Below are 22,421 nucleotides of genomic sequence, written 5' to 3'. Positions count from 1 at the left end.
TCCATTGATTTGGTAGATTGTGTTTGCAAACTAAACTGACAAGGGAAGAGATAAATTGATGCAAAAATGGGCTCACAAGTGAATTTCGGGTTCTGGAAGCTGCATTACATGTGTGGGGAAAACAAGAGCATTAACTTGCAATTGTGGAGAACAAACATGCAACTTCATATGTGTAATGGGTAACTACAAGTTTGCACTTGTAATTGGACCTTTAAAACTCATTTTCAAGTGTTTTTTGAGTGCATTTTGGACCAATTTCGGGTTCTGGATGGCTGATTGCAGGTAGACTTTAAATGGGATAAATGAATGAAGGCATGAAATGAGTGGATGAAATGGTGGGAATGGTATGTACGGATGATGGAAATGAACATGGATGAAAATGGAAGGATTTTGGGAAGATTAATTATTTTCATCCTACTTGTAATTGGGATTTAAAATCTCAAATACAAGTAAAGAGGGAAAATGGGGAAGATCAATGCAATTCACAAATTGCTTTGCAAACAAGGAACAAAGGGGAAAATCTCTCACAAAACCGATTTTAGCCAAGAACAAAACAAAACATATAACTATCATGAAGAGAAAGAATCTCTTATAGATAAAAGAAGAAGATTCAAAGCCTAGCCACGTTTTTGAAAAAAATGCCATATGTATCAAAATGCCCATTAAAAGCATGAAGAATTGATCAAGTAAAGCACCCAACCTCCACGCCTAGGCAAGAAAATCCAAAACTATTTAGGAAAGACAAGATTCGTGGCACTTGAATGAGGCAAATCGTGGCATTTTTCAAAAACGTTTTTGCTGTTAAACCCCATAAAACCAGCGATAATATCTTCCAAGTGGCATGAAGAGAGTTGTAAAATACATGAAAATAGCAAGGAATCCAAAATATCTTCCTCCTCCTAAGATTTCTCCACAAAAATCGGTGGAAATTGTCAACAAAATCCACCAATATTGCTGGTCGGATTTTTGGGAAAGAACAAGTTGTTTAAAATTGCATGCAATAAGGAAAATCGGGTTTTTGAGAGCAAACAACAAGTTTAAAATGTTACTTTTCTCTCAAGTTTCAACAAGGCAAAATCGGGTTTTAGAAATCCAATTGCAAGTTTAAAATGTCACTTTTTCCATCAATAAGGTAAAATCGGGTTTTAAAAAATGCAATTACAAGTTTAAAATTCCCCAATTTGCACTTTATGGAGAAAATCGGGTTTTAGAAATCCAATTGCAAGTTTAAAATGTCACTTTTTCAATAAACAAGGTAAAATCAGGTTTTAAAAAATGCAATTACAAGTTTAAAATTCCCCAATTTGCACTTTATGGAGAAAACCGGGTTTTTTGGGCAAAATAGCAAGTTTAAAATGTCACTTTATTTCATATCTAGGCAAAATCGGGTTTTGGAGAGAGATGTGTAAGTTTAAAATTACTTGTAAAGGGAAAATAAAATCCCTCCAACAAGTTTTAATAACTTGCACATATGTAATAGGGGTTTAAAATCTCTATTACAAGCAAAAGACATTAAAGTAGGGGTTTTAGAAAAGAATTACAAGTTTACTTGTAACTTATCCAAAAAAACCCTATTTTAACTTAAAAAGCCAAAAAGCATCAAGGGGGAAATAAAAAGTAAGTTACAAGTTCTTTTTTCAATAAAGTGCACTTGTAATTAGCCAAAAATTTTCCTACAAAGACCAAAACAAAGGAAATCATTAAAACTTGCAATTCAAGAAAAATTTCCCACCTGCAGTCAAGGAGAAAAAACCCAAAATTGAAGGAAATGACTGACGATTAAGCCAGCCCAAGGATTAGGCGAAATTTTGCCTTGGGAAGCATGCCATAGAATAAAAATTTTATTTTTTGACAAAATTTTTATGTAATGGTCCTTCATTTTTGAAAACAAAAATGAGGACAACATAGAGGTTGTGAGAGATTTTTAGTATGCTTGGATGAGATGAAAGTTATGCTATTGGATTTCTCAGGAATCTGATTATTGGGCTTGGAGGACGAAATCCCTCTTTGCCAACATTCTTCTCGCTGTTGCAAGATAAAGTCAGGAGAATTTATGGTGTTTTTATTCAGGAAACACATTGGGCTTACTAGATTTTCAAAGGGAAGATTTGGAGAAGATATTAGGAGCAGATTCGAAGGCGATAGTGAAGATTTGTGAGTTGCTACAGTTCTATGAACAATGTCGTGAACAGTGTTTTGGGCAGATTTCAGACTTGTGGAGCTCAAATTTGAATTTGTTTCACTATCATATAGTCTTCCACATAAGTTTGAAGCATATTTGAGTGTCATTGTGAGTTTGAAGACATTCCCAGGTCTAATATTGTTCGAATCTGATTTGTATGCTTGGAGTTGGAATTAAATAATTGTTATCAACATTAATCTTCTCGTTATTAGTATTTGTTATGTATGATTTTTCTATATTAAATGAAATCTGAAAGCCACTCAACAAATATTAATTTTATTGCAAATTAAGAACCAATTCAAAAAACCAGTAGTCATCTTGCAAGCCAACTGTTTGACAAAATTACATTGAGTGAAAAAGTACAAAAATCAGTTTAGAACAAGGGGTGTTCTTACATCCTTGGAGTACAATTCGTCTTTTCTTAGCAACTAAGCATCTTATCAATATTCTTACCCTTTCCTCACTTTTTGCTGCAGCACCATGGGACTCTTCTAATGCACAAGGTGCCAATTCTTTAAGTTTAGATGGCAGGAAAAATGTTTCTTCTTCATCTAGCATAGAAGGATCAAAAAGGCATTATATTTCTATATTAATAGTGATAATATGATATACATCTTCATGGATGGCTGCAAGTATAATCTAAGAGAACTTTCATTCTTTTGTAAGTCTCAAAGGAACATATTATGAGGGGTTAAGCTTTCTTCCCTGTCCTTGAAGTTTAATCTTTGCTCAAATACAACCATACCTAGTCCCCAACTTAGAACTTATACTCAGTCCTATGTTGATTATTCCTTTCTTGCCTTGTACCTGACTTATGACTCCTTGAATTTATCTTTCATTTGCAAATGGATTTACTCTTTGAATTTCTGAATCTTGTCATTAGTTTTTTTCATCTTGTCTATAATCTCACAACATCAAAATGATAAAGTGGTAAATACCTAAAGCATGTTTTAAGAGAGACTTAATAGTTGATGTATGCATAACCCTATATATAGACACGTTGAATCCATATTATTAACTCTCAAGAGATACACCAATCTCCTATTCTTCACATTGGTAAGACAACTGGTTTGTCAATGTAATGTTATCAACCTCTTCAACTTGGTGTATATATTTTCCCACAAAGTGGTCCAAAACTTCCAAAAAAAAACTTTGCATCTCTATTGGAAACATTGGAGTTAGGAAAAATAAAATGCACAAAAAGAATAGTGAAAAACTAATTCAGATGATTTGTGCCCCTCGATTTTTTTAGATGGAATAAAGAACGCATATTTTACAAAGCTGACCAAATGTAACAAGTGGTCATGCCCTTTCTTTGACAGAGAAAACTTTCCCACAAGATCTGTGGACATTCTTTTCCATATTTTAGAAGGAATTAGGCGTATACAACCTCAACTTTTACTGTTTGGTTTACTTCTGCTACATAACATGCATCCCACTATAAACTTAGAAACCTCATCTTTGTGTCTTTGTTCGATATAAATACCTTTTCATTTTGCTAATGTTTTTACCAGTTCAAAGTTGTAATGTCCCTTACTAAGTTTTGTCTTGTTTTAACCATAATTAATACAACTCAACATATTTATGACTTAAATTAAGTTGATTAGGAGACAAAACTATCTTGACATGAATCCAATCAGTGATAACATAATCTTCTTTCTGATATTGAATTGATAGTCCAATCTGATTTATAATCTCAGCCTTCCTTGTTCATTCAAATTACTATTTCTATATATATATATATATTTGTATGTATATATGTATATTTATATGTATGTGTATATGCATATGTATATAATCTTATTGATTTACATCATTATTATATATATAAATATATTATCCTTATTCTGATTTGAACATATAAATAAACAAATAAATGAATTATATCATATTATAAATCATATATATATATATATATATATATATTAATTACCTATTATATGATTTATTATATATTACTGCAGAGCAGTTTCCATAAATTATTATAATAATTATAATTATTATATTTTATTAATATTTATATAATTATTACAATTCCGCATAAGAATATTATCGGACTTCATATATTAAGCATACATATTGAACATATCTTCGTGCATTCCGCCAAGGATAAGGATATTGCTGTCTGTAAACTTAATAACAGTTCTGAAAAATATCTATCCTCTCCCCTACTCTCTCTACTTTTATAAAACAAGTCCCCTTCCTCTTATACCTTCCACGTTGGAATGGTTCCTTCAAAAGTGACATTTCTTTCCTCTCTTCATAACAAGGTAAGTCGATTCCTCGTGCCCTTTCAAATATAAATATTTCATCATCCATGCTTTGGGGTTTTTTAATAAATTAATCATTAAATTAATTTATTAAATATTTAGACATTTAGTGGATTAATATTTAGATGTAGGGCTATTACAGATATTATTGTTTCATTAATGATTGTTTTATTAATAATATCATTAATTTATTAATATGTAATATTCTTTTGTAATATTTTCAAGTGATTATAATATAATATAAATTTATTTGAATTGAATATTTCAAGAATATTATTATTATTTAAATAAATATTAATTAAATAATAATATATAAATAAATAGTTAATACTTCTAAATAATTATTCGTTGATAGATATATTTATTAATAATAGTAATTGTTTCATTTAGGATATAAATAATGATCAAGGAGGGAACATGACAAAAGTGTCCACTTTCTTTTCATTGTGAGTTCCTCTCATGCACTTTTAGGTAGTCAAAATTTTTTCTTGTAGAGAAGTCCCTGTTTTAGGTGGTAGTGTTATTTTGCATCAAAATATGTTATGCATATGCCCAAAATCTGCATCAAGTGCGTTATTCATTCCCCTTGGCCACATGTAGGAATGCATCTAATTTAGATATAACTGCCAAAGTTTTCTTTGAAGATGGTCTTGCAAAATATCAATCAGCTTGTTAGTGACATCTTTCTTATACTTATGACTAAATGAAAAATTTGAAGTAAACTCATTCATTAATAATGTTTCACTTGCTGTAATTTTGTTTGTACATACAAATGCTAGAGAGGTTGGTGGTGTGTAAATGATTGTTTCCTTATTCAACAAGTAGAGCATCCATTTTTTACTTTTGTACAAATGGATACAATTTATCATACATATGATGGTCTGATGGTTTAGGATTGACCCATGGAAAATTTTGGGATTATTACATTCAGGTCTTCCTTCTTGTGTTAGGAATTAGTTGGTTGAGCGATCTTGTTAGGAATCGACAATTTGATTAATTAAATATTCCCTTACCAACATCCCAGTTAGCCTACATGAATTAAATGGGCTAAGTGTCTTCTCTTACACTCACTTCTGAGAAGGGGACATGACAGTTTCAGTTGAATCAATGAGTACAATTTTGTTCCTTGATATAGAATCACCCCAATCAGATGAGAGTGTTTTCATCCCCAAATCCACAAATAATTTGTGAGGGTTTTCATTCGCTGAACTTGTAAGCCAAGGAATTTTTTCCTTGATTGCTTCAAATTTGAAAATTTAAACTTGCAAAGACAAAAGTGAATCCTCGAAGGAAGGTGCTAGCTTTGTCTTCTATATGTGCTACGAATCGGGCCTTTGATAATTATTGTCTCTCAAAATATAAATATATAAAAAGATACCTTTTAAAATATTCAACATATAAATTGGTCTATCTTCAACATATAAACCTCCAAACAACATAACAACCCAATATTCAACATATAAATTGGTCTATCTTCCGATATGGTTGATTATTCTAGTTTGTCTTATTCAGGACAGTTTGTGTTCTGAACAAAAACATTTCTAGTTTTCTAGGACAGTTTCAATCATCATTGAATCCATCATGTGCTAATTAGAATGGGGTCAGTCCAGCAGAATACCATTTCTAAGGCCTATTTTTCCAAACAAAAATCCGAAATAGAATTTGTAGAAAAAATTGTTCAGCTTCTATACTACTTCCTAGATAACTGGCACCTGTTCCGACACATAATAGATACCTTTACAATTCTTCATCAATCTAATATAAGTTAACAGTGATCAAACTACGCAAGGATGATTTGTCAGGGATCATAAAAGCCTCTTAGATTTGCTACAACAATGTTGAAGAAAATTATATCCCACCTAGATCCAATTTGAATAATTTATTCCAACTAATGTTTCTTTGTGTGAATCGTATATATTCTATCCCGGTTTGTTTTGGAAGAAATATCATAAACTGTGGTCTGTTGAAGTTGAAAATATTAATTGAATCTATGTATGCTTATCCTTTTCATTCATTTATAGCTTTACAATTATTCAAAGTAGTATCTAAATGGGGAAGACTCCAAATATTTCTCATGATTGTTTTTTCCTAATTTAGGAGTTTTTCATCAAACAGTCTTAATGGAACATTACCACCAGAGCTTGGTAACCTGACCAAGTTGGAACAACTGTAAGTTTGATGTATTGCACCTTGAAACTGCTAATTTTTAAATATAATAATGAACAAATACAGGCTTCATAAAATTTGTGAATGCAGTTATTCTCATATTGATAGTTTATTTTTTATATTTTGGTTCTTTCTTTCATCTATGAATATTAAAATTATAACATTTTCTAGCACACCAAAATGCAACTATTTGTTTGAATAAACTTGTATCTTTCAGTTGGGAAGGAATTCTATCATCTAAGCCAAGTGTTGAATATTTGAATTTTCAAATGTGTATAATATCATAATAGATTTTCCGTTCTACAATGTTCAAGTCCACACCATGGTTTTTAGAATAAGTATTATTCTTAATATTCTTTTGCACATGAATATTTGAGAAAAGAATAAAGGAGAAACACAGTTCAAATCAACTCATAAATCATTGTCTAGACAATTCAGCAAATATGAAGCAAACCACCATAAATAAGTTAAAATATAATACTTATGGGAGGAATAATTTATCTTTGTTAATTTTTTTTGCAGGAAACAATATACAACAGTACCTTCTTGTCTTCTACCTTTAAATTCACTAATGAAATATTTACTTATAAAGATGCTGTAAATACTGTTGGCTTTCCAAATATGATCACATTGTATGATACACTACTTGAAATGGGATGAAATTAAGATCTATGAAATGGGCCATGTCGAATGAGGAGATGCAAAGCATAATTGTAAGAGCATTTAATGAATAGCAAGCTTTCATCTCACGTGCATGAATAATCATGATTATGCACATATAAGATATGAAAAAAGGTGCTATCTACAACTTTGGTTTCATCATCCCTTGATTTGATGGAAAACTATGAACTAGTAAGCTGTATTGTCAAGTAAAAACTAAAAACTAAATTCCATAAGTATAACATGAACTTAAGGTCGTGATTTTAAATTGTGGAAATAGACCAGCAAAAAATATTAAAACGTTCAGAAAAGAATGCTTTGACACTTATATGGTCTGTTATACTCTTAAAAAGTGGAGTATCTTCATAAAAAGTAGCTTTACAACTTGGAAAGTAGCTTTCTATCTGGTTTTCTAAATAAAATCTCATCCAAAAATTGAGAAAGGAAATATATTCCATAAAAGTGGCTTTGAAGCTTGTCCCCTAAAGAAAATTGATCACTATCAACCAAATTGTATGCCATAGGATTTTGCAGTAAGGCATCCGCATGACCAATAAAGAGTCCCCTACAAGAGCTGTTCTCCAAGGGAGGGGCAATGAAAAGGAAATTGGCTTTAGCATGTAACCATCCACAAACTTTCCATCTGTTAAACATGTTAAGAAATTTTTGTTGTGGTTTCTTCTTTGCAATGTCACTTTATTTAATCATGCTTTGAAAGATAACACTTATGCATTACTAGACATTCCATCACACTATTTTTGAGGGAGGTTCTTCTATTCAAATGACTTACTCTTTGCTTGTTCAATTGAGGGGAAATATTATTAGGTTCTAATTAGGTTATAAAGGTCATTTTTCATAATTGAAGAATGATTTTTTGGTGCTACATTTCCAATTCCTCAAATACCAACCTTCACTTGATAATTAGGATTTCAAGAGACAATATTTTAGAAACAGTCCATTAGAGCTCTTAAGTTGTTTTGTCTACTGACATTAACAGTTGAACTATGTTTATATCTCGTCAAGAGTAAAACTATTGTCCAAAGAACTCCCCAAAACAAATGTAAAATCCCTACTATTTCCTAACTCAATTTCCACAGTTTTTTCCCTAAGCATTTTTATCAAACAACTTGCAGGTTATATTTATGGAAACCCTATTTGCTGTTTGTTGCTGTTTAGATGTTTCCAGTTTTGTAGTGCAACACGTTTAATAAGCTCGAGTGACAACAACAATTAAAGACAGCAGGAATAGAATATAATATTGGAATGACTACACAGGCATACACAAGGCAAGAAGCTGACCTTTTATTCACTATCCAATTGATAAAGCTAAGAGATTGCAGAGTCTATAGATTGATTTCTGACAATTACAAAGACAGATGCGCCTGTTATAAATATGAATGCCGTCACGTGATTGAGACTAGAGACATATATGAATTGAGAACCTTCAACAATTATTTTTCTTTACAATAAGGATGAAAACGTGAATATCTCCCATGCTATTGTTTTCTAAAGTTGCTAAGATAGATCCCCGACTCCAAGGAAGATGGATAAGTATTGACATTTCCAGGATGGAGAAATATTCCCACTCAAATGCCAAGTCTCAGGATAGTCAGATATAATGCCACGGCTATGTAGGCTTTGTAACCCATTAATGGTTGCCTTGCTAATGAGCAATTCAACTATCAGAAAGTAGCAATCACATCAACCAATAATATATATTTTATTTGTGATGCATAGTCATGCTTGCCAATATAAATATTATTTACCAACTTTGTGTGATGTCCACTTCAAATGAGAATAAAATACTTCTCGTTCATGTGCTCTCCATTCACGCTATCGAGGTCATATTCTTCTACAGGACTGTTGTGGATGCAGGCCTAGCTTGAGGACAATAGACCAAACCTCTCCATTTCTTAATGCGATTAGGTTCTATGTGTTAATTTAAAACAGGCGGAGAAAATAATATTCAAACAATACAAAATAGAAAAAACTAAATACTGAGACAAACAACACATAACACAGCTATATACATGGTTCACCAAGATTCGCTACATCCACGGGAAACCAGGGAAATATCATCTATTCGTTCTATGTTACATGGCCTGTGCTCAACTATTTATACAAGTATTCAACTATCAATGAAGAGTCAAGTGAATGTGAAAGGTCATGTGACCATTGGGCTTCACATTCCTAACAATCTCCCCCTTGAAGTCCAACTGGCACAACCATGCACTGTAACATTCCCTGCATTCCATTTCTAATCTTACATTCCAACCAAACCTTGAGAAGATTTTAATTTTGCAAGACTCTCTTCCAGCACACTCTGAATGAATCTTCTCCAAATCAAATTGGAGTCAAAAACATCTTCTCCTACCACTTCACTCATTAATCCATAATCAGGAATACCACTTTCTTCTAGTTTAAAATACATTTCTCCATCCTGGTCACCTGTGCTCCCCTTGATAGAACATCTAAAAACCTACCATCTTCCTCATTCTTCTCCTCCCACAGGTTGAGGCGCTCTTGGTTTTCCATGAAAACTTGCAACCAAGCTGTGTAAATGTCACTGCAAATGCTCAATCATGGAACCTTGAATGAAAGGTACTGCCCACAAATGACGCATACACTTTGTAACAGACCTTCCACATCTTGGTCATTTTCAACAACAATAACTCTGTAATGATTCCCTTCACTCACCAACTTCATCGAATTATTGCAAGCATTTAGTAAAGCCTTCACATGCTCCAACAATATCATCTCCATGTGTTCCTCCACATCACTCCCATGTCTACGCATCTGCCCATCCATGCTATCAAAACTCTCATATCTATTCTTCTTGTTACGATTGGCTAGGTACCATCTCACTACCTCATTTTCTTTTCAATACAGGCCATAGCTGCATCAAGATTGGATAAAGAAACTAACCCAACGTCTTCCTTCTCTTCACCTAAATCCTCCTTTTTTTTCCAGCTATCCCACCAATGTACATGACGTTTCATCTCAGCTTTCGCTTGCACAATATCACTCTCAGGGGATTCTAAATTATCAAGAAATTCTTCGATGATGAAATCATCTTCTTCCATCTCTACTCAATCAAATGGTGCAATCACCAGTTAGAAGGGACCTCAAAGAGATCAATCTGGATCGGCTAGCAAGAGTAAACACAACAGAAACAAGAGGATATGATGGAGGCAATGTAGAACTGAATGATTTAGATCATGAAAACTAATTATAGATAACCAGTAATATTTGGGTTACAAGATTCGGTTCACTGACCTATTACATACATGCTGTCAACTCCAGACCTCTAAATCTTAAGATCTATCTTCTAACCTCTCTTGAATCTCATTATAATGCTTAATTACAATGATTTATATGATCCAAGAAGATCTGATCGGCCCAAAAAAGGATCAAATGCCAAAGGACAAGATCAAACTTGTAAAACCTATAGGTTGGCCTCTGCCAAAGAGATTCCTTTGGAAAATCCAAAGGATGAAGTATGGATCAAAGGGAAGGTCGGCCACATGCCAAGGAACATTGGAATCAATGCAGAGGGCTTTGCAAGATATGGAAGGGATCTGGTAGATTCACCAATGCAAATAGGTCCAAGTGGTTTCGATGCCATAAAACTGTCTTGGAATCCGGAATCGATAACTTGCCAGAAAATGATCCAAATGCTCTGCGGTTTGGAAATAAGGAAGATGATCATGTCCTTAAGAAAAATCCAGCTCCACAAGCTCTAGTGAGCCAATGCAAGAAAATGTAGAAAGAAATGCTGAAATTGCAAAACAGAAGACAAACAAAAAGAAATATTTTGGTTGATGCAAGATTGCCAAGAACCAGGGATGCTCTTGCACCAAACATCCAGGGTTGTTGAAAAAGTGAGTCTCTCACTTTGTTGGAGTCAGAGGAAAACCAAGGCGGTCCACCTTTGCCCGAGAAATCCAAGACGAATCTTCAATTGGTTTGTCCTTCCACTTCACAAGATACTCCTTATACTGACTACTCCGAGTACTTCACCAATCCTACTATCCAAAATGTCTTCAATCTGATCTGGCTCTTTTTAGGGAAACTGTTTCTCCAAGTCTCCAATACTGTGCTCACTGAATTTTGGTTCATGATACTGATGTAGATCTGCAATGTTAAATATATGTGAAATACTCAAACTATCCGGTAACTCCACTTCATATGAATTTCTGGAACTGAACTTCCTCAAGATATTACAAGGTCCAAACTTCCTCATCTATAACTTGTTATAGGTTCCAACTGGAAATCTTTCTTTTCTCAGATACACCATCACTTCATCACCAACTTCAAATTCTGTATGTCTTCTCTTCTCATCTATTTGCTCCTTATACTTACTGTTCATGTCCTCCAAATGCTGCTTAACCTGAATATGCAAGGCCTTAATGTGATCTGCAAACTCTTCTACTTCTGCACTCCTCTTGTCTTCATTACTGATATCTCTCAATTCTGATATACCTCTAGGGTGTGCTCCGGTAACAATCTCAAAAGGTGTTCTTTCGGTACTCTTGTTCACTAAATTATTGTAGGCAAACTTTGCTTGTGCAAGAATCAAATCCCAACTTCCGATCTTTTCTCCAACCAAACATCTCAACAAATTTCCCAAGCTCCGGTTTACTACCTCCGCTTGTCCATCAATCTGTGGGTGGAAAGTAGAACTGAACTTCAAAACTGTCTTCATCTTCTTCCAAAGTGTTCTCCAAAAATAACCAATAAACTTAGTGTCTTTGTCTGAAACTATGCTCTTAGGTAGTCCATGCAATCTCACCACTTCCTTGAAAAATAGGTCAGCTATATGCACTGCATCTGATGTTTTCTTACAAGGTATGAAATGAGCCATCTTCAAGAATCTATCCACTACCACAAATATACAATCATTCCCTCTTTGTGTCTTAGGTAATCCAAATGTTGATGTATGTGGTTAGCAGTGGGAGATATCCCAAAGCTATTAATACACTATGTTTTATATTTGCTAGATGAGTCGACCTTGATGAAGCAATTCATATATTAAATATGAAATGAGTTTAATTAATTATTTCTTGAGTCATGAGGGCCGGCCCTTTGTGAAAGGATATCACCCATGTATATATGAGGTATGATTTCATTCACTTCACTATTAATCATTTCGAAGACAAGTAGTTCTTTTCAAAGGAAATGTGCTTAGGGGTGATGATACCAGTTTATCATCTATGGTTGGGAGGGAAACAATGATCTGCGTCATTGCCTGTGGTTAAACAAGCACCCAATTAATATGTCTAATTACTTACATCTTTGATCGTCAAAACTCAACATGGTGTCAGAGCCAGGTTGTGAAATTTGATCGGATTTGTTGAAGCAATCTAGACATCTCCTCATCTAAGTTGGAGCTTCTGTGGTGTCAGTATCCTTCATCGAGTGGGAATCATGGATGTTTGGGAGTCATGAATGATAATCAAATTGTATCTTGGACCCTGCATCAGACCTACATTCCATCATCCATGCGAAGGGTTTTGAAGAGTGGATTGGCATCCATCCATGACCCTCCCACCTATGCCCTTGGTGATCAACAGACGGTGTTGGGCATTCACGCTATGCATTTGACTTCGATTGTGCGCATTCACCCTCGACCCTCGACCCTCACCTTCGTCTTTGCCATCGCTCACCCTCTAGGCAAGGTCTACGTCTTAGTTGGCGGCTCTATGCAACAATGCATCTCACCTCCTCCATGCGGGCTGCATAGAGAGGCGAATGGGGTCTATGGGGGCTCCTTCGCATGGCCTTTGCAGAGCGGTGACGAGTGGTGGTCTATAACACTCAAGCGACACCCCTTGGTATGCTTAGCCACCCTGCGGTCATGTGTCATCCATGTCATGATACCCCTCAACAGTGATAGAGAACATACAGAGGTAGCAACGCGATCTACATAGAGCAACAGGCTCTCCTCAAAAATCCGACGGCAAATTTGAATTGTCTAAATCAAAGAAATTCCTTAGGCTCCAATATATCAAGACATCGGATCCTTTGTGTTAGCAGCTTTCCATATGTTGACCGCATGGAATAAGTTTGGTGTGGATCAATATATGGAGAGCTTCAGAGAGTTCTTTGAGAATCCTTCTTTCTGGGCTGATGGCCTTAAGGTTTATCCTCTTTAGTGAAAAACTGAGCAAATTCTTTGTGGATGGTCACAAAATATTTCAGTCTACTGTGTTGATAGCTCTGAGTGATCCGTATATGTGGTCGTTGAGCTGAAGATAGATGATGAGGGATGGTGAGGGCCAAAGGCCACACAACCATCAAATCTTTGCTAGATGCTTTGAGATTGCATTCAAGGAAGGAAGATTGCTTACAATTCTTCGCAGAGGAAGAATCAACATTCAGAGGGAGTCTGACAAACCAACTGAGACAACCTTGGACGAGAAGGACAAGAGGTTGATGTTAGTGCTTGGAGCTTCAAAGGGAGCAGCCAGAGGATCTGCTTTATTTGATTTCCAAGGATCTTGGTCACATTGGTTCAAAGGGAGTGGACCACGTCAAGATGGTTTCTCTAATGATCAACAGTCAGAGGACTATGATTCATGGGATGGAGCCCCATGCATGTAGATTGAAAGGCCTCTATGTTGACATCTAAGACATGATATTCATGGAATGGAGTGTCATGATACTTTGTGAGCTTGGAGTGTTGCAGGCTCCAACCTTGCATTTTATGATATATCAAAACATGTGGAGATCAAGTATCACTATGTTAGAGACATGGTGGAAAGAAACACTATTCAATTGAGATACATTAATATTGATGAGCAAACAATAGACATTCTCACCAAGCCTCTCTTTAGAATAAAGTTTGTGTACTTTCGAGGTAAGCTTGATACGGTGGAGAATGAAGCCCTATCTGAGATTGAGTCTAAGGATCATTAATTTGTTTATATTTTTTTATATATGTATTCTTACCTTTAAAAGATGTTTAAAGTGTAAACTTTTGTTAATGCAATTCTCTTTAAGAGAGACTTAAGGTATCGGCCCTTGTTATGCATTCTTCTCTGTGAGAGAAGTTTGAGGTATCAACCTTTATTATTCATTCTTCTCTGTGAGAGAAGTTTGAGGTATTGTTGACGTGTATTTTGTACACAATCAAACATAGAATAAAATACCCAAGGGTGCCTTATCCTCTCTTGAACAAAGCCTCTGATTGCTGAAGATATCGCAAAAAAGGATCAATCAGGATGACTCCAAGGTTCTTCGATGTAGGATCTCTACGTGTGGATAAGCTCTCTGTGGTATGATGTGATTTGCTGGAATCACAAGGGAACTTACATTTGATGATTGAACGTCTGATCTACTTTGAATATTGCTAGAACACAGGCTCTTACTAGCTTTGAAAAAAAAGGAAAAAAGATGAGGGCGAGGAAAGGATCTAATCCTAACACTAAGAATGTAGGAGCAATGAATGATCTTTGATGAAATTCTAACTAAGTCTTGTTTTGACATCCCAGGACCATCTCCACAAGGTTAGTGCGATCTTCGAAGGAAAGCTTTATGATGTTCAAATCATCACTGTAGGCATAGACACCATCAAGTTGATGCATATCAATGAAGAAGCGACAATTGAAGTTAAGCTTAAGCTGAATGATTCCAGTTGACTACGCAAGGCAAGTCTGCAATCAACAAACTGCTAGTAGTATGGATATACGAATTTCACCATCAATCAAGCACATTTCTTCCACTCATCTAATAACATGAAATCAAATATGAGAAGTATAAAGACCATGCAAATTGTCGAATCGACCCATAAATTTCACCATTTCTTCAATGAAGTTACAAGTCTTTTACAACAACATCTTGGCAACAATCTTTTCCTTCTCTCTCTACTCTACTCTAATTGCTATTCTATCAACTAGCTAATCACATTCCAACTACTCTCTATTCACTAACTCTATTCTATTGCTTTCTATCTATTGCCTTTACAAAATGAAGAATCGGGGTTTATATAGTGCCCATAATACAATTCGATGGCTTAGATCAATTCGAGATCAATGGCCAAGATTCAACAATGAAAACCCTAATTAGGGTTTGTTACAACCATTACATAACATTTAATGGTTAACCAATGATAAAATTGTATTGCTTGGACACATGTCCTCTCTAGAAAAATCGACCAATGGATAGCCGAGGTAGGTACATCGGAGTTTGTGCCACCTTCCATGAGTTAGGTACATTGAATCTGGAAATGCTGAGGTGGACCACACTAACTGGAGAAGTGATGACTAGGATGCCACCTCGTCTGACACTTGTAACTTGGTAAATATTCAACTTGATGTTGTTGAGAAGCTAGCTTTAATTAATTCATCTAGAACTATTTGCTTCTTCAACGAACCCTTGTTCTAACTTCTTGTGTCCTTGATGTGCAGGATGATTGATGTACCTTGCCTTGGAATACTAGATTGGAGAAGTCGCCCTTGATGACGTTAGTCCAAAGAAGGCCGTTCTTGTCGATGCTAGGCTGGAGGAGGTCACCCTTGTCCTTGCTTGATCGTCCTTGATCTGGCTTGATTTTCCTTGAGGAGAGTCTTCCGACTCGTATATCTTTCGAGATTGGGAGTCGCCATCTTGATACCTACACAACATTTCACAATTAATAATATATCTTGAAGTGTAGAAAGGAAGATTCAAGATTCTAATTTAGGAAACTTCATGATAAATCTTGAGTTATCATTTCCTAATTAACTACACAATTCTCAAAACTTGAAGTTCAAAATTCAAAATTTCAACATTGGGACTAGGATGATCTCGCCATACCTCCACTTGAGAATTAATTCTAAAAAATGATACAAAAATAGGAGAATTCGCTAGGCAAAATGTAGATCAAGACTCCCTTTAGCAAAATGCGCCTCCTTTAGTCTTCACAAGCATCAACTCCACCACCTTAAGTCTTCAACACTTGAGGAAAATTCGCTCCAAATAGGCCAGCTTTCGCACTTCTTCTTTGCCCTCCAAATCGCACTTGAAATAATGAGTGAATGATTTGAATAATGAACAAACACACCCAAATATATAGAGCGCTCACCATTTTACCTCCCCATAGGCCGACTTGACAAAATAAGCCAAAAAATAAAATATAAAAAAACACTAAGAAGAAGGCCGACTTGATAAATAAAGACAAAATAATGCCTTGTGCACTCAACTTTTAATTTTTTATTTCACAAAAATTAATTTTAAATGCCTTTATAATAGAAATTCGATTTTTTGAGGCCCAAAATTAATTTATTAAATGCCAATTTAATTAATTTTTTCAAATATTTTGAAGTTGATGATTTTGGCATTTCATGCAATTTGGAGGATATTAACGTCCAAGTAGAAAATAGTAAATGCCAATAACTTCTCTCTGGTCCCTTGGAGAGGGATAGGAGCGCCTTTTCACTTTTGTCCTCAATCCTTCATTTTTTAATTGCCAATTCACATTGTGGGGCTAGCAATGATCCCTTTTGTCCCTTCAGTGCATGTTCAACTCGTTTTTTGCAAGGCAAAATTGATGTTCTAGAGATTTTCGCCCTGGTCCTTCAGTGAGGGACAAGAGCGCCTTTTGCATTTGGCCTAGTATCATCAAGTTTTTTGGAGTCAAACCTTTGTTCATCATGATTTAGAAGACCTTTCCAATCTTGCTCAACTTTGCCTTAGCATAATCTCAGAGGGAAATTGTTGATTTTATAAAAATCGCTCGTGCCTTGGCTTAGATTTGTCCAAACTTGGCGAGAAGGACTGTATATTAGGTTTTTTGCCCTGGTCCCTTGGAAAGGGACAGGAGCGATTTTGCAAATCCAAGCTTATCCGTCCTTTGTTAGCCTTCCAAATTATATTCAATGGATAAATCATGTTTTCCTTGGTCTCTTCAAATCATAAAATGGTCTTGATCCTACAAGAACAGTGCAAATTTGAAATTCAAGCTCCGGTCCTTCAGTGAGGGACAGGGGCGAATTTTGCCCTCTAGGCCAAATCGTTTCACTTTTCACCATGAAATGTCTTGGCTAAGGAAGATATCATCTTGTTACACGCCATGAATAAGAGTTCAAGTCTAAGAAAGGTCTAAAAATGTGTATATAAAGAAAATCGCTCTGGTCCCTTGGTGAGGGACAGGAGCGCTTTTACCTTTGTAGACAAAAACTCCATCATTTCATTGTCTTTGATCAAGTCTGGATGCTCTATCATGCTCATTTCGTCCTCCGCCATGCCTTTGATGTTCCAATTTGACCAAACAAGGTCAGGAATGACTCAAATAAGCCTTTTTGCCCTGGACCCTTGGTGAGAGACAGGAGCGCTTTGCCTTGGTTCCTTGGAGAGGGACAGAAGCGAAATTCACTCTGGATCCTCAGTGAAGGACAGGAGCGAAATTTGACTTTTTGAACTCTCTATCAGGATAATTTTTATGGAATACAACATTTAAGTATAAGTGAGAAGAAAGATAGAAGGAAATGTCACTTATACTTTAAGTTATATTCCATATATACTTTCAGGGTGGTTGAGAGTGGTTTCAGACCTCCAGGAGTTATATAGCAAAATCTAGTTTTTGAAGGTTTTTCAGTTTCCAGACTTAGTCAAATTTCAGGATCAGGTCATTCAGACTTAGCCAAATTTCAGGATCAAGACATCACTCAAGCCGGACTTGCTATCCTATTGATCTCCCCAATAGCACTCAAAAATGCAAAAGCCAACTGACAAAACCCTAAAAGACCTAAAAAAAACAAACCCTAAAAAGCAAAAAAAACATGGGTCCCCATTTGCAATGGGGCGATGTGTGAAAACGTCACAACAGGTATCAACCCTTGTTGTGCATTCTTCTCTGTGAGAGAAGTTTGAGGTATTAGCCCTTGTTATGCATTCTTCTCTGTGAAGAAGTTTGAGGTATCAACCCTTGTTGTGCATTCTTCTCTGTGAGAGAAGTTTGAGGTTCCAACCCTTGTTCCACCCTCTACGAGTAGGTATGGTGGATCCACCCTCTACGAGTAGGCATGGTGGATGTCATGTGAGAGACTCCATGACTTAGCACTTGTGTTTATTTACCCTCTGGAAGTAGCCACGGTGAATGTCATGATGAGATGACAACATCACGTTGAGAATTCAGTGATGGGCACTTGTGTTCTTTTGTATTTCCATTCATGAGAATAGCCATGATGGACCCACCCTCTGGGATTAGCCATGGTGGCTGTGTTCATGTGTATTTCCACCCTTTGGGATGAGCCATGGTGGACCCACCCTTTGGGATGAGTTATAGTGTATTTCATCTGTGTGACACCATGACAACATGATGTGAGAGAGCCCGTGATGATTTTCTTGTACTTGTGTATTCACCCTCTAGGATGAGCCATGGTGAATGTCATTGTGAGGTGACATTCTCACAATGATGAACACTTGTGCATTTTACCATCATTGTGAGGTGACGATCTCACAATAATGGTTGATATCACGATGAGGTGATATCTTTCCTTTCCACATATGGGAGTAGCCATTGTGGTCAAATATCACGATGAGATGATAAGCTTCTTTCATACACATGAGTGTAGTCATTGTGTTAGTCATTATGATGAGGTGATATGACTTGTAGATATCAAGAAAGATATCTCCCTAGCTAAAGAGGGAGTGTTGATGTATGTGGCTACTAGCGGGATATATCCCAAAGCTATTAATACACTATGTTTCATATTTGCTAGATGAGCCGACCTTGATGAAGCAATTCATATATTAAATATGAAATGAATTTAATTAATTTTCTTGAGTCATGAGGGCCGACCCTTTGTGAAAGGGTATCACCCATGTATATATGAGGTAGGATTTCATTTACTTCACTATTAATCATTTCTAAGACAAGTAGGTCTTTTAAAAGGAAATGTGCTCGGGGGTGATGATACCTATTTATCATCTATGGTTGCGAGGGTAACAATGATCTGAGTCATTGCCCGTGGTTAAACGAGCACCCAATTAATATGTCTGATTACTTACATCTCTGATTGTCAAAAATCAACACCAAATATGAAATCCATGCTTATATCATCCCAAGGTCTCTCCGGTATTGTCAAAGGCTTATACAATCCCACATTCTGACTACTACCTTTTGCATCTTGACAAACTCTACAACTCTGCACAAATTTCCTAACATCCTCATGAATCTGAGGCCAAAAGTAATGCTTACTCACCAATGCTATTGTCTTATCATTACCAAAGTGTTTGGCTAATCCTCCACTATGCTTCTCTTTTATCAGATTCTCCCTCATAGAACTCTTAGTTATGCAGAACTGAACTCCTCTGAATAACATCCCATCCTGAATGAATTAATTCAACCAATTCCTCCTATCTACCATAACCGGTTCTCTACATGCCCTTCAAGGTTCTACAAAATCCAGGTCATCATCATACAAAGTCTTCAACTCCTCAAATCCTAGTACTGTCACTCTCATTTCTATCAAAAAATTCCTCCTTCTACTTAATGCATCAACAACTTTGTTTGACTTCCCACTCCTATGCTTCAACACAAAGGTGTAACTCTACAACTTACTCTAACTGTTGAAATACTGCAAGGCTTGATGGTCAATATACAACACAAACTTCTTAGGCAATAGGTAATGTCTCCATTTCTTCAAGGCTTGAACTATGGCATAAATTTCCTAATCATACATCGAATATCTCCTCCGGGCATCATTCAACTTCTCACTGAAATAATCTACTGCTCTCCCTTCCTGACTCAATACGGCTCTAATTGCAGTTCCACTTGCATCACAATCTACTTGAAATACTTTGTTGAAATCTGGTAAAGCTAAAACCGGCTACTAAGTCACTTTCTGCTTCAACACTTACTGCTTCAACAGTTCAAAACTTTTGTTTCCTCTGGTGGTCCACTTGAATTCCTTCTTATCTCCCCTCATTGTCTAAGTCATAGGGCTACAAACTGAACTGAAATTTCTGATGAACTTTCGGTAGAAACTAGCCAATTCATGAAATGATCTTACCTCTCTAATGCTTTCCGATGTAGGCCATTCAACAATTGCTTTTACTTTCTCAGGGTCCATCTTCAATCCATCTGCAGATATCACAAATCCCAAATAGACTAACTCTTCCTTCATGAAAGTACACTTCTTAAGATTTATCGGCAACTTCTCTTCTCTCAACCTCTGTAAAACTTGTCTTAAATGCAACAAATGTTCCTCTTTTGTCTTACTGAAAATCAGAATGCCATCCAAATATACAATAACAAAGTTACCCAATAATTTGTGCAATACCTCATTTCATCAATCTCATGAAAGTACTTGGTGCATTAGTTAACCCAAAAGGCAACACCAACCATTCATACAATCCTTCATTTGTCTTGAACATTGTCTTCTACTCATCTCCTTATTTGATTCTGATCTGATGATATCCACTCTTCAAGTCTATCTTTGTGTAGTATTTGGCTCCACTCAAACAGTCCATATGTCATCCATCCTAGGTAAAGGAAACTGGTATTTCACTGTGATCTTCTTTATTGCTCTGGAATCGATACACATCTTCCATTCTCCATTCTTCTTAGGTGCTAATACTACTGGTACTACACAAGGACTCAAACTTTCTCTGATCAAACCTTTCTTCAGCAATTCCTGCACTTGTCTATTCAACTCTTCATTTTCTGCTGGTGTCAACCGGTGTGCAACTTTGTTAGGCAAACTAGCTCCGAGAATTAGGTCCATGCAATGACTAATACTTCTCACCGGTGGTAATCCATCAAGCACATTATTTGAAATTATGTCTTCATACTCTGTCAGTAACTGCTTTATCTCTTCGGATTGTTCTTCATGCCATAGGTTCTCAGTCTTTTTAGGAACTAAGGCAAAACACACATTCTCATGTCTCATTCCATCCAGGAATTTCCTTCCATCCACTAAATAGATTCTAGCATTCCTACAGACTTCACTCTTTAGGGGCTCCTCCAAGGGTAACAAGGTTTGTTTCATCCCATTTGCTACAATAGTTTATATGTTCTTTTTCCCATCATGTATTGCCTATCTATCAAACTGTCGAGGTCTACCCAACAAGGGTGACAAATATCCATAGGCATAATATCACACAAGACTTCATCATGATAATTTCCAATTTTCAATTTCACCAAACATTGATCACTTACTAACAACTTATGATCATCCTGAATCCGTGCTATCTAATAAGGCTTAGGGTGTTTCAATCTTTCCAACTTCAATTTATTCACTATCTCTTCTGAAACAAGATTATTTGAAATACCACTATCAATAACTTTACAGCACTTACCGGATACCTTAAATCTGGTTTTGAACAAATTTCTCCTCTACAAGGGCTCCTCATCTTCTTTGGCATGACACAAAACTCTCCTCATCATTAACAGTTCTCTATCTTTCGGTTTGTTAGTTGATCCGGTGGGGCTCTCTTCTACCAATGTTGTTCTCCAAGTGTTCTTTGTCTTCTTACATTCGAAAGCATGATGTCCTTCTCCTCCACACTTAAAGAAAGTTCCTCTAAACACTCTCTTGTCTTGTCTTCTATCAACTTTTCCAAAACCCTCATTATGGTAGCCATCAGGTTCTCTCCTCTGGTAGAAATTTCTATCATCCTTTCGATATGAACTGCCATATTGCTTACTTCCTTGTCCTTGTTCTAATCTGTATAGGTTCCTCTTCCTCCAGAATATCCTCTTCCTCCAGAAAACCTTCCACCTCTACCTCTCTGTCTCTGCTCATGTCTTTTGTTCAACTTCTCTTATGCTTTCAAGGCATATTGATAAGCCTCTTCAACACTCTACAACTTGATCAAACTGAGTTCATCTTGTATAGACCTTCACAATCCATTCAAATATCTTGCAACTTGTTCAACCTCATCATCGACATGTCTGGGCCTAATATTTAGCTTGTAGAATGCTTTGGTATACTCTTTCACACTACATTCCTTCTGCTTCAAGTTCTGTAACTTCCAGAATAGATTTACTTGATAATCGGCTGGCAAAAATTTTGATTTTAACTTGGCAATCATCCTCTCCCATGATTTGATCTTCTCCTTCCCTCTTCTCTATCTATCAACCTGTAAATGCTCCCACCAAAGAGATGCATGACCTTTCAATCGGGTACAGACATATTTCACCTTTCTTTCCTCTACGA

The 22,421-nt window shown here is 36.0% G+C and overlaps 1 protein-coding gene across 1 annotated transcript in view; it reads left to right on the top strand.

Annotated features, from left to right (window-relative positions):
- LOC131063943 (probable LRR receptor-like serine/threonine-protein kinase At1g56130) overlaps positions 1-22,421 on the top strand; it is a 204,411-nt gene that overhangs the window by 19,788 nt on the left and 162,202 nt on the right. The window contains exon 6 of the mRNA XM_059213963.1: positions 6,550-6,621. Coding sequence (XP_059069946.1) covers positions 6,550-6,621 — 72 coding nt within the window. The remainder of the gene's footprint in view (positions 1-6,549; positions 6,622-22,421) is intronic.

This window comes from Cryptomeria japonica, chromosome 11 (assembly GCF_030272615.1).
Source record: "Cryptomeria japonica chromosome 11, Sugi_1.0, whole genome shotgun sequence".
NCBI classification, from domain to species: domain Eukaryota; kingdom Viridiplantae; phylum Streptophyta; class Pinopsida; order Cupressales; family Cupressaceae; genus Cryptomeria; species Cryptomeria japonica.
This window is presented reverse-complemented; position numbering and strand designations above follow the sequence as displayed.